Source organism: Gobius niger, assembly GCF_951799975.1.
Source record: "Gobius niger genome assembly, chromosome: 12".
Lineage (NCBI taxonomy): Eukaryota > Metazoa > Chordata > Actinopteri > Gobiiformes > Gobiidae > Gobius > Gobius niger.
The window spans coordinates 8,798,069-8,811,572 of NC_136863.1; the positions used below are offsets into that span (position 1 = coordinate 8,798,069).

General features: G+C 43.4%; 2 protein-coding genes across 3 annotated transcripts; one reads left to right on the forward strand and one right to left on the reverse strand.

The window, feature by feature from the left end:
* Positions 1-754: 754 nt before the first annotated feature.
* Positions 755-8,264, reverse strand: sspn (sarcospan (Kras oncogene-associated gene)). 2 transcript variants are annotated; one of them, XM_079568145.1, is made up of 3 exons: positions 7,878-8,264; positions 5,207-5,293; positions 755-1,275 (listed from the first exon to the last, which is right to left on the reverse strand). In XM_079568145.1, the coding sequence occupies exons 1-3, from the start codon at positions 8,094-8,096 to the stop codon at positions 931-933; spliced, it is 651 nt and encodes a 216-aa protein (XP_079424271.1). In that variant the 5' UTR covers positions 8,097-8,264; the 3' UTR covers positions 755-930. The 2 variants fall into 2 exon arrangements, with proteins under 2 accessions (XP_079424271.1, XP_079424272.1); XM_079568146.1 differs by lacking the exon at positions 5,207-5,293.
* A 915-nt stretch (positions 8,265-9,179) lies between these two features.
* Positions 9,180-13,192, forward strand: bhlhe41 (basic helix-loop-helix family, member e41). The gene is made up of 5 exons (XM_079567277.1): positions 9,180-9,578; positions 9,655-9,721; positions 9,803-9,910; positions 9,995-10,106; positions 10,203-13,192. The coding sequence occupies exons 1-5, from the start codon at positions 9,517-9,519 to the stop codon at positions 11,132-11,134; spliced, it is 1,281 nt and encodes a 426-aa protein (XP_079423403.1). The 5' UTR covers positions 9,180-9,516; the 3' UTR covers positions 11,135-13,192.
* The last annotated feature ends 312 nt before the right edge of the window (positions 13,193-13,504 follow it).

The following is a 13,504-nucleotide window of genomic DNA, read 5'->3' on the forward strand; positions in this document are numbered from 1 at the left end:
AATGATCCCTTCACTGTTTCAAGAATGCACTACAAAAACAAAAACAAGCAAGGTTAAAGGAACAGGCCACTGTCTTTCCATACTGAGATATGTTCTTACCTTAGTTTAGACGAGTTGATGCATACCTGTCTGGTCTTCATGCAAAAAGAGGAGGAGCACTTCAACTTTACTGCGCGGATGTCAATGTGCTCTTAAGGTGTTATTACGCCTTAGGAGCTTAGAAAATTGACATGTTTAATTATATGTGACTATACTTGGATCATGTAAATGCTCATGTAACCGTATTTAAACAGGGAAAATGTGGAAGAGCTTTGTCGATTCTAACTTCACCCCCGTTTGGGTCCATGAGGAGAGGAGGAGATGCTAAATTCTAACAACATGTTAGGTCTTTTAGCATGACTGAGCGCACGCGTAAAGACCAGGCAGGTACACATCAACTCATCTAAGCTCAGGTAAGAAAATATCTCAGTATGGAAAAATGGTGGCCTGTTCCTTTAACCTGCTCTATTGCAAGAAAGAGAACAACACAGGACAATTTAGGCTAAACGAGCAAAAATACACATTTGGTGCTTTTAATTTTGAAGAAATCAACACAACCATTGTTACAAAATAAATATTTAACACACATATTTGGCGACACAGAAAGACCACTTTTATGGATCACAATAAAACAAATCCCACATACCCGACCTTTTAAAGTCATATCAAAGTGGCAACAACACGCACTCTCACTAATGACAGCACCTCAATTTCATAAATATAACACTTTTGTAGTTCTGAAAAATAATTTATGGAACACCCAAGCCACACCTGTACATTAAGCGTGTGTATATTGTGCTAAGGCCATTCCGATCTACTGCCACAAGTACAAAAACGACTTCAAAAATACAAACTTAAAAGCCCTTGGCACTGACTGTCCCGTCTTCTCCGTCAGACCCGCTCCCAGGAGGATATCTGCAGCCCGGCGAAGAACACCTGGTATCTGTTCTTCCACATGATGAAGACAGCGGCGGCGCACACCAGGGCCTGAGCCAGGTTCAGGATGATCTGAATGAGGAAGTACAGGGGCAGGTCGCCGGTCAGGTACGCGCAGTCGTCCACGTCCTGGTAGGTGAAGGAGCGAGCGATGGGGTCGTCCGGCTCCATGGTGCACAGGCAGTCGGGGCCCGTGCGCTCGCAGGTGAAAGAGCTGGTCTGGGAGTAGTGGTGTCCGGCGAACGCGAGGACCAGCAGAGAGATGACCAGGCCGACGGTGCACAGGATGAAGTACAGCAACTGCAAACCAAACGACAAACAGTAAGGAAGCATTAAAGCCACAATACATCCTGTAATTGTGGCTTGTAAACCTGCTTTCCCTTGTGTGAAGCGCTTTGGGTGACTTGTGTCATGTGGAAAGGGCTATACAAAAGCTAAATTCCATAAGTTGTAGATGTAGAATACACAATGCTCTCAGGCTCCAACAACATTAAATGCTGTAGCAAAGGTATATACATGCTCAATACATGCAAAGTGACATATGTCAAGCCTTTGTTTGTTATAATTTTGAATTAATTATTACATTTTCTCACTTTGCATGTAATGAGTCTGTCATATATTAGTTTCACAGTTTAAAGGGACTATAGGGAGTTTAAAAATGTTAAAATGATGTATTTTTTTCCTCCCCCTACATGTTCCAGCCATATCCTAATGTGTAGAATGAGCTCAGACCTGTTCACCACAACTGCCTCTAAAATCCTGCATTGTCACTCGAAATGCACTCGAAATGCACCAGCTTAATATAGAACCTGCAGTTACGCGTAAGACCTGAGGTGGCAGTAGTGAGTATGAAAATGACCAACTTGCATCTAGTCTCTTTAAGTTGAATGACAGAAATGACTGCACTTTTGAATGATATTCTAAGTTCCACCTGTAGACTTATGATGAGACTCATGGACTTGCACAATGATGAGTTCTTATAAGACCTGAATAGAGCAGCATCAGATACAACTCTTTGTTTGGGGAAACTGCTGCTTATATCAGGGGTCTCCAAACCTTTTTACCCAGCTACGTTTTACACTACAAAAACGACGAAGGGCTACTTATGCTTTAGAGACACTTGTGTGAAAAGCGGCTCTAGCGGAGAAATAAGAAGCTCAAATGCTATTTCAAAGAAGAGTTTTGTCCTTACTTTACTACATTGACCCAAATGTTTGCAGATCGTGTTCAGCACAAAAAGAAAATGCATCTAAAATGTGAGTCATCAAGTGACACCACTTGAAAATGTTTGACAAGCAACAAAAGTCTGGAGAGCCACTGGTTGGAGATCCCTGGCTTATATGGACTATTTCAGCACACTCTCTACTCCGTGTGTTTGTCACTTTTGCATGTTTTCTTCTCAGTCTGAAAGAGAAAAAAGACACAGATATACAAACAAGATTCCCTTCCCTTCTTGCTTTTGGACAATTCCGTATTGATATGCCACATTTTAAAACTTAAAATAATGACTGTGTATGTAGAACACACTTTAATGAGTAAGAACTACTTTCCAAGCATCTAGTTTCTTGCATGGAGTGTTCTGCCCCCATTTTGTTCTTTTTGCATCCTAATAAAGTAATGGCTCTGTACTGAATGCAGAACTGTTCAGCTCAGGTCCGGGGATGGTTTGTGGACTTAAAAATATTGAGGACACTTCAGGATTCTACTTAATGTGCAGCAAAATCCACAAAATGCAGCAGTATGACCGAAGTATAAAAGCTTCAAACCTGTGTGAATGAAGCTAAATCTACTCCAGGCATGTTTTTGATGAGGGCACATTATCATATGGCATTCTCCAGCCTCTTTTTTTTTCTGTTTTGTAGATTGGGAGACATTCATTGCACCTGCTTTTTATCCATAATGTTACATGGATGCCTCAGCGGGCAGTGTGCTCCTGTAAATGAAGTGTTTTTGTCGAGTATTTTAATCAGATAATCCACGGACTGATTAGGCCGATGTCTCATGATTAATCCAGAGACAGACATTTTGGCTCTGAGTCCAAAGCAAACACCACACAAAGGCATTATTCACAGCATGCACTGGCTCAGAGCAGATACACAACATTACAGCGCAGTTATTTGTATGAATTTTGGATAAATGTTGACAAATTTGAGGGACTTTTGCCTGAATTTTAAAATAACTGGGATTCATGTTGTTTCATGTTTCAGCAGTTTAAAAAGGTCTAAAAACAAGCTATTGCTTTGTAGTAGAGACCATTTAAACACAGGAGGGAACTGGAATGAGTCCTGTGAAGGTGTCTGGATTTTAAAACAGAGGTGCAGGTGGTGGCTAGGTTTACTGAGCACTGGAGAAGGAGGCTTATTTTGAAAGATTACTCAAACATGAACAAAAACACAACTGCAGTGGGAGGAAAAGGTCAAAAAAGCCAGTTTCTTAGAAGAATGTTGGCCTTCAAAAGCAAGTCCCGCGCAAGGACATTTGCACACAAGTCTGTGTGCACAAAGGTTTGTGTTTTGATTGTATGTTTTGAGGAGAATATGATACAATTCTTCTTTAGGTTACAATAAAAATGTATTTGAGCCTGTCATATGATTTTGTACCATCAATGAATCTGTTTTGTTACTTTAGTTTATAAAGACTCAAAAGGCTTAATTTCACAGGCCTTTGTTCTAAAATGGTATTATGCAAATGTTTAACTATTACATTAAAGCCACACCGCGTAGAATTTTACTTATAAATATAATTAAAATACTAGCATTTATTTTATGATAGATCATTTCATCATTGGAAAAAATACCTCATAAATGTACAAACAAACATGTGTTTTTGCTGAGTGGCTCAGCTCTACTGAGACATGACTGTATCTTTATCGGGAGTGGGTACGTCTCCATGGAGGTGTGACTAAAGTCAGTAGAATTTGAGATTAAAATAGGTTAGGTCCTCATCCAAATCCATTCTTTGATTATTCCCTGCAGTAATAGTATTTTTCTGTGTCGAGCTGGTCAATAGGAGCACGCTTTGCACTAATGACAACAGTATAGTCCAAAACTTACGCAGTGTCTCTTTAAATACAGCCAATAGTCCAAAATGATGCAGTTCTGAAACACACACTCTTTATTCAGCGTTTTGAATAGTATCATTTTAAGTATGAAATCTCTCTTAATCATTCTATATCCATCAATGTTTTGCTTTTTTTCCCTGTCAGATTACATGCCCTCGGACATGGATAGAGATTTGCCAGTCGGCCACTGATATGTTTAAACACACTGTCCTTGCCGGGCTGACACTTATAAATAATTTTATAGGCTATCAGCCCACAGCCACGTCTACTTAAATGAGTCGTGCATACTCAAAAAGCTCCAACCAAGGGCAAAGACATTACTGTATACTGACAAGCAGACTCTATAAAGGCGGATAGTAAAACAGGTACTCACTTTTAGCTGATTTGACAGAAAACAACAGTGCTCAAACTGATCATCCTGGATTAATACGGGTCTGGCGTTGGTCTATGCTGCTAATTAGTCATTGCCAGTAAGAGACATCAGTCACCTAAGCCAAGCGGTCAAATGGCAAGTGAAAGACAAATTGCTGAACATAAAGACCAACGATCCAAAGTATTTAAAGACGTATTGCCAGCACACTGCAAGAACGTTGCTAAAATGAATTCCCAGGAAATCCATTTGCACACACTGTTGTTGGGATTACGTCAACAACGTTATTCAACAACTGATTACAAATTACTCATTATAAAAGTAACCTTGTTAGTTCTTTGATTTCTTTATCTCAAAAGTAATCTCCTATTTACCAATTACTTTAGGATCAAGTCAGGCTGGTCTGCCCCGCTCAGTTTTTCGCAGTTGAGAGCAACAATGGACCACAATATTAATAATAATAATAATAATAATAATAATAATGCATTGGTTTTATATAATGCTTTTCTGGACACTCAAAGACACTTAACATTGCACTATTCATCCACTCTATACTTGGTACTGTGTCGTTTCCGGTTGCTTTTGTGACATTTTATGAGTAATAAGATATTTTCAGCAGTCCAAACATGACAAAAAGTAATCAATAGTTACTTGATAAAGCAATATAATGTAATGACCAGTTTTGCAACTTTTGTAATACCGTAACATTACTTAAAATGTAATCCAATTACATCAGCAGATTTACTTTAGTAATCCACGACCACTGGAAACACTGTTTGCACAACACACACTGTGTTTACCTTGACTATATACTGCAGGAAGGAGCGCTCATCTGGGTGGTAAGTGATGCAGTACAGGATCAGCCCCACAATGGAGACTAAACAAAGCTGGGGAAAAATAAAAATTGCTCAGTGTGAAGCACATCCAGTATAAATCATGCATATGAGTTCATGCACGTGAAGAATCAGGGTGTGCAGAAGGGTTTTGAGAGCACACATTGGGGGTTTTCACACAGTTTTCATTCCTCTTCCTCCCACTGTCACTGTTTGAGAATGGGAGAAATCATGTACAGCAGCTTTAGTGTCTTGAGGTCAGCATACTGAGTCATTTTTACCAATTTCTGTAAACCTTTATCCCTTTATCGGACTTGTTTTAAGATAAATGTACTTTCCCCTTATTGTATTCATTTTTTTCTTATTCACTGGCAGATTATTTGGCACTGAATGTCGTTAAAAATCTCAATAAAGTAAACGAATGAATCTAAATCTGTCAAAACCAACGTGGCTAAGTGACAAACTCCGATTCGGAATCCATTGACCTTAGTATGCACTGCAGTGGCCTTGCATGTGGCCACACTCTGCAGCTCAGGCGCCAGATGTGTGGCTGCTGTTTTGATTGTCTGTAACGTTGCATGATTCAGCAGGAAAGTGTCATCAGATTACATTACTGTGTGTCTATCCCTCTCACACGCTCGCTCGCTCGCTCCCTCTCTCGTCAGTGCACAGCGGTCTTGTGACTAACGTGCAGCTTCTTATTTGGGTGTTTTTTCTCAGGTTTGTCTGGAAGCTTCTCGATGACCTCAGTGTTTTTCGCCAGCTGATTCTCGTGAGGACAGAACTCGGGATGTGGTGTCCAAAGATGTTTTTCCCCCTTGTTTCAGCAAATGTTCACGTTGGATAGAAAACAAAATTTTGCCACAGCCTTAACAAAATCACCTCATTTTTTTTTATAAAGAATCATTTCATGGACACTTTTTTCTAAACTTTGAAGGCAATCTCTCTTGTTCACTTTTGATAACTTTTTAGGTGATATAACAATAACACTGCAGATATTACTCACTAGCAATGTCATCGAATATTTATGAACTAGCAGGTTTATGCACGTAGAAACACCATGCAAACATAAGTATGCAATTGAGTACTTATTAGGGGGTTAAACACAGCATATCAAATGTATTCTCAGTGTGCGTAAACGTTAGTAGACATTCTGAAATTTCATGCATGAGAAGTGATCTTTCTTCTTCTTTCATTGGGATACTTTTATGCACCAGGGTAAAAGATCACTGTAAGCATAAGAGGGCAAAGGGTGCTCCAAAGGCCGTCAGACGTTCAAAGGTTGTGTGAACATACTGTATAAATGTAGTCTTGTTTATCCAGTTGCATCCACTGGTCTCTGCATGTTCTCCCTGTGCCTGGTACTTTATTTGAAAATCCTTGAACTTGCCTTAAGATACAGTATTTACAGAATTTGTAGGAATTCCTTGGTCTGAATGCAGCTTGGAAAACATTTTTATGTGGAAAAAGTTGATATTTGACCTTGTAGTGACCCAACAGCTGTATTAGTGGTCAGCATGGCGCCTCTACATTCCATCACAGTCGCTGCGATGCTCAAGGTTCAATTGTTTGGAAGGTTTTTCTCTGCTGATGGACCATCTCACCAGAAAACCTACAAAGCAATTAGTCCTGGAGTGTTGCAGAGATCACCGTGATGGAAAGTAAAGGCGCCCTGCTGACCATTCATATAGCTACAAGGTCAAGTACAATGAAAAATCTACTTTTTTCCCCTGCATTTAAGTAATATTGTAAAGTCATACTCGTTCTTGAGTGCATAGCTACTGTATTTCAGCATATGAGCTGGGTGCCTCTTTTTCGGTTGGCTGCGTCCCACATATTTAGATAATGCCACACTTTTTAATTAGTGCTTGGAAATTGGGTATGAACGTTATTACACTACCTGACCACAAAAATAAAAGGGAGTCACACGCTCTTACACTGTTGGCTTTGATTACAGTACGCATTCACTGTGACATCTTTTGCGATGTCAAAAGTGTGGCATTCATTTTTCACCGAGATCTTGTATTGATGATGGAAGAGTGTGACCACTGTTTAAATCCTTCTCCAGCACATCCCAAAGATTCTCAATGGGGCTAAGATCAGTGGCCAATCCGTGTGTGAAAATGATGTTTCCCTTGAACCACTCTTTCGCAATGTGAGCCTGACGAATCCTGGCATCGTCATCATCGTGCTATCAGGGAAGAAGAAATCCACTGATGGAATAACCTGGTCATTCAAGATGTCCAGGTAGTCAGCTGATTTTCTCTATTGATCTCTATTCCGTTAGTGCTGTATGTCATGAGATGTGGTATTCAATTCTCAATGAGGACTTTCAGAGGTTTATTTGAAATGGAATGGAAACACTTCATGTCCCACCAAATCACATACACGACTGTAGCGTGTCCCATGTGCAACGTGGTCATCCTACAGTATGAGAGAGAGTGTCTTGTGTCAACCTATGCATGAGTGACCAAAGGATTAGAGAAGTGTGTCGGTCACTTGCTTACGTCACATGCAAAAGGGGCTGTGAAGAGTTAACAACACTCCGAAGTGCGCCAGGCATGCAAAACCACATCAACAAGTGGAATAGCGCCAGCTTCATGCAAGTTTGCGCGGATATAGTGAGTGCTGCGCTTACAATAATACCAGCCCAGTGTGGCGTCTCCCTGGCCACGAGTGAGGACGTGATGGACAACTTGAGGAAGGCCACAACGGCGACAGCGACCCCCAGTATCAGCTGTAGTAGCGCGAGCAGCAGGGGGAAGCGGCACGTCCTGCGACACCCTCCGCGCTCCGGCTCTGGACTCTCTTCCCTCATCTTCTCCATGCCCGACGACCCTTTGTGCCCCCGTCCCATCTCACTCAAACTTTCACTGTTTCGCCGTGCGCTCGGGCAAGTCTGCCGTCAGCCGTCTGCCCCTCCCTCTCTCCCAACCCTACAGTCTGCACTGTGGAAAAGGAGAAGGGCGCTGAACTAATATGGAAAACATTTGGATGGGATTCCGCAAGGGTGCCACATATAGAGCAAGCAACACAGAGAGGGAAGAGGAGGGAAGGGAAGGGCCGGGGGCAGGGGAAAAAAACAAGGGGTACAGCAACACACGACTGTAAAGTGATCTGTGGGAATCGGCCAGAACTGAATCAAATCCAAAGTGTCGCAGGTTTTGCTTAAATAATAATAATTAAGAAAATCCACGGACGCTGATTGGGTGGCCCCCTTTTGTCAGCGCGGTTATACAAGCGCCGCTTCGGGCCAGAACGAGTCACATGACTGACAGGAAGGGGAATGTGATCTGGAGGCATGTGAGGGCATTACGCACGCTCGGCTCGTTACGCTTTTCTACGCCTGCTCCGAGGAAAGCGCAACAGGTGTCAACCACAAGGCACGACAACTTCTGCAGGCGCGCCCAAAACGAAAAATGACACGTTAACACACATTTGCGCTGTGACTTTGTTGACATGGGCCTGGTCTTAAAAGTTGTAGCGTGCGCCGGTTTGTAGCTAGAGTCCTAAACGTTTGCGGGTTTTTTTTGTGTGTAAGCTTGCTCACTGGGACGCACGTGTTTGCGCACACACGGCAGTTACCAAGGTTACTGATAACACGAATGTCCCCCTTGCATGCCCCCAAATACCCGGGGTGACTCGAGGGCGGGAGGGGGGGTGCGCTTCAGGACATTTCACAGCCTCCTTGTTTTCATTTGGCGCAAAAGAACAGCAAACTAAACAAAGTTGAGCGTGCCAGTGTTTGCTCTGATCTAATTTGCTCGTCCCTCGTTTCACTCTGTTTTAGGCATGTTGTAGTTTCAGCTGTGCTCATATAAAAGTTACAAGGTCAGTGCTGCAATTAATTTCACGATGCTTTAAGTTCCTGCGGGTTATGCAGGGACACCGCTCCGTTTTTGCTTCCGTCCGCTTCGCATGGTCTGCATCACGTTTCTCTGCGCACCTCGGCGTTGGAGTGGCTCGACCAGGCAGCTATAGGAAAAAGCGGCGCCGGCTGCTGTAACACACTAGCTTTAATTACTGGACTTTGCGCTGGTGCAGCCTACACGTGAGTCGGAAGCTGTTTCCCTACCGGGGGAGACGCGCGTGCGCTCTGGCCACTGTGCTGAGTGCTGAGCAAAGTGGCAGCTCTGGGGGAAGAGTAGTCGAGTCAGTGCGAAGCGCAGACACGGACGGTGCAGCATCTCCCGCAAGATCTCCGCTCGAACAAGCCCGTGAAGCCTGGCACTTTTACGCGCGACGAGGACACGTACGGAACCCGACACGAAGACGCAATGGATGAGAGAATAGCACGTTTACAGGATAGACAGTTCATGGAACACGCAGACTTTCTCGGGTGAGTTCTCTATGGGGCAATCAGTCTCAACTCTCAATACGATCTTGTGTCTAACCGTAGTTTTGTGTCACTTCAGGATGGATTACCCCTCTCTGTATATTTGCAAATCGAAGAGAGGAATCAAGAGAGAGGACGGTGGCAAGGTGCGTTCTGTTCACTGAAGTTATTGCGTGCTTTTACGGCGGTGATTGAGTGTATGCTGAGCCTGTTTTCTCTCCAAACAGGACGCATACAAGTTGCCACACCGGTTGATAGAGAAAAAGAGAAGGGATCGAATCAACGAATGTATCGGTCAACTCAAGGACCTATTGCCTGAACACCTTAAGCTATCGGTAAAGCGCGGCAAAAGTGTTTAAATGTTTATTTTCACTGAGAGCTGATAAAGTAAACCAAGTGGTCACGTGTTGTTTTTTTAGACGCTGGGGCATCTGGAGAAAGCCGTTGTGCTTGAGTTAACACTGAAGCATTTAAACGCACTGACTGCGGTCACTGAGCAGCAACACCAGAAGATTATTGCTCTGGAGAATGGTAAGAACTTTACGCATATCACTGCAGAGGAGAGGAGCTGTAAATGGTCATACTTAGAGTGATTTCCCGGGTGACTCTTTGGCTTGTTTTTTACAGGAGACCGTTCCATCAAACCGTCTCTCCACGCGGACCTGGACGCGTTCCAGACCGGGTTCCAAGCGTGCGCCAAGGAGGTCCTGCAGTACCTGAGTCAGTTTGAGAACTGGACCACTCGAGAGCAGCGGTGCCTAGAGCTCATCAACCACCTTCACAAAGTTCTGGCACAGCTCCAGTCAGGCGCGCCTCCGCTTCAGCACCAGCTGCTCAGCAGTGGGGACGCGCAACAGGACAGCCAGAAAACGACTGATGGCCACGCCAACTGCGTCCCGGTGATCCAGAGGACCCAGGGTGGGGAGCTGAATGAGAACGACACGGACACGGACAGTGGGTACGGGGGCGAGGCGGAGAAGAGCGAGGGCAAGGACAAGGAATGCGACAGCACGCGCGGCACGAAAGCGCCGAAAATCAAGCAGGAGTTTGGAGAGGAGCGTGCAGCAAAGAAACCAAAGATGAGCTGGCCTGGGAACCTGTTGTGCAGCACGGACCCCACGAGGCCAGAACTCTCGTTGATGAACTCTTTGATGGGACTTACTAATATCGGGCAGCAGACGCCTATTTGCATGCCTTTCTACTTCATTAACCCCTCCGCCGCAGCGTCGTACATGCCTTTCTTCGACAAGAACAACCCGGAGAAGTACATGTACCCCGCGGCAGCGCTTGCCTCGCCTTTCCCGTGGCTTTACCCCGCACACGCGTCCGCAGCAGCCGCTGCTGCTGCCGCGTTTCCCGGTCTCTCAGCGCACCTCGCTGCTGCCTCCCAGACCAAAGACTCGTTCACCACTGACAGCGAGGGGTCACGCGAGGCTGACGCCGCTTCACCTGAAGAGCGCGCGGTGAGTCCCGCGAGTGAGAGCGCAGACAGTGACGCAGCAGAAACGTCAGCTGAGAGCAAAAGCCCACTCCACTTCTCTGCCTGTCAAACGGACTGAAGTGCCCCGTGGAAGCTTTGTGTCTGTGTCCTGGTTAAACAAGGGACAGATGTAAGTGCGTGCCTTTTGCACTGAACTTATATTCATTCTGAATGATCCTCGACAATGATTGACGCTCACGTACGGGTGCTGTGCTGACTTTTGTATCCTCTTTGATAACATATTTTCAAAGTGGCAGCAGTTGAGTGCCAAACCTTTGCAACAGTGCGCAATTACCCATCAGTGAGTCTCTTTGGATGTAGGGAGTGCACGTGACCTCTGCCAAGGTTATTGGCTCTTTTTGTACATACTCTTTTGTGCTATATTCATTAATCTGTAAATGTGCACTAAGCGGGCCTATACATGAGGTGTTCCTGCCCCATGTTACCTCATCCCATAACTCACACGGGGTAAGGACAATTAGAGAGGAATGACAGAAGACTTTACTTTAGCTAATCTGCACAATGATATTCACTCATAAAGCTCCAGTGTTTACGCGTTAGAGAGAAACAATCAGACAGCCCTGAGGCTGTGGACCAGCACATCTGCGCCTGAATGATGCAGTGCACTGCAGGAGACCTTAGGATAGCACCTTTTTCATATTGAATGTAACTGTTCCCAGCAGATAATGTTTGTATATATACTGTATGATGATCTTTACAGTGCGAGGCCAAGTGCACTTTTCTGCTTCGTCCCCTTAAGCAGTTATCATGGAAGTCCATCACTGACTCTGAGGAGCTCTTTCCTGTAAGACTTTGTAATGAACTCTTCTGATGAAGCAGCTACAGCGGTGGCACACAGTGGTGACTGGTGCTGCTCTGCCTGTTTTTTTATGCGTTTTTCTCCTTTAATGTAGAATCAGCTTGTTCAAGGCACACAGTCATCTGCACTGTATTCCCACCCAACACAGCTTTTGTATTTTTCCAGCAGATCTTTGCCTCAGTGGCATGTACGTCTGAATATATATTTTGTGAATAGACCAGAACACATACATGTCTCTGTCATTGTTGTAGACGTATATGGACTTTTTTTTTTTGGCCAACTGTTGCACATTTTGTTAATGCTTTACACATATGCTGTTATAAATTATTGCTCATAACTTGAAAAATAAATATGAAAACACCTACAGACTCTTTTGTTTCTTTTGAGCAGATGATTTCTACAGTTCAGGGGGAGTGGAGTCAGCTGACAGGTTACAGAGGAATGTACAGTAGACTTGAAACAAATGTCATGTGCTAAAAGTGGGATTACTGTCAATCTGGGTTGTCTGCAGAAAAACAAGGGGCCCAGCTCAGAACATGTCCAAGGCTTTAGGAGAAAATCCACTTTCTGATGCTGCCAATACTGTACTATTCACTTACCCTCCCACCTTTGTTCACAATGGTCTGAATCACTTGACACATCCACTAAGTTTTCTTTTCTTTTCTTACCCTTCTATCTATAACACCTTTCACTAATACACTCTTCATCAAAGCTTTTGTTATTCCTCATTCCTACAAAACCCCACTAAGTATTTAAACATAGACTCTCTAATATCAGGGTAAACACTATTAAAGAGTAAGTTTGTATATAAGCCTGGAGAGAGTCAAACAGAATCTTTAACTTTTTCACTGCTGGAGAACTGCACAAGTTTGCTGGGTCTTGGGGTCCGCGAGTCTCCCCAAAAAAGTTATCAAATGATCAAGATTATAAACAGCTTCGATCAGTGGGTCTCAAACTGTGTACCACATGTACCACTGGTGACTTGCTCATGTGATTCTCCGATTATCCGCAACTTGGGAATTATTTTCACTTATTTTCACTATAATTGAATTTACGATTGTGTAATGTATATTTAAAACAAAGATCTGCTTTACACCCAGTTTTGGCAGACACTTGTCTAGTTTAGATGTGTTTTTGACCCTATTAAAGTCGGTTTACTCCTTATTTGTTGTGTAGGCCTCGTGGTACGTGAAGGGTTAAATGTTATATGAGCTGGTGTGAAAAGTTTGAGAACCAAAACCATTGATTTGGATTCCTTTTTTTTCCCCCTAAGACACAGGTTTGTTAGGATGCCATACACCACATAAGCTTCACCAATGTATGGATTGTTTAACAAGGTAGTAATGAGTTATTACGTATGTGTGAATAACTATCACACTTATCAATGTCTTGTGAGAAACATGAACATTTTACTGCCTGACACTAATCCACTTTAATATATCTGTTACTATAACCCAAAAGAAATATTGGACACAAACTTGATACAGTTCTATATTGACAGTTAGTAAATACTGCCATCTAGCGGTGAAAAGGGGTAACAGTGAGACTCCAGGGCAATACAGCACAAGCAAATAAAACAATTTCTCTCTTTTTTTTTTTTTTTTTTGGTCTGAAACTTTATTAATTCAT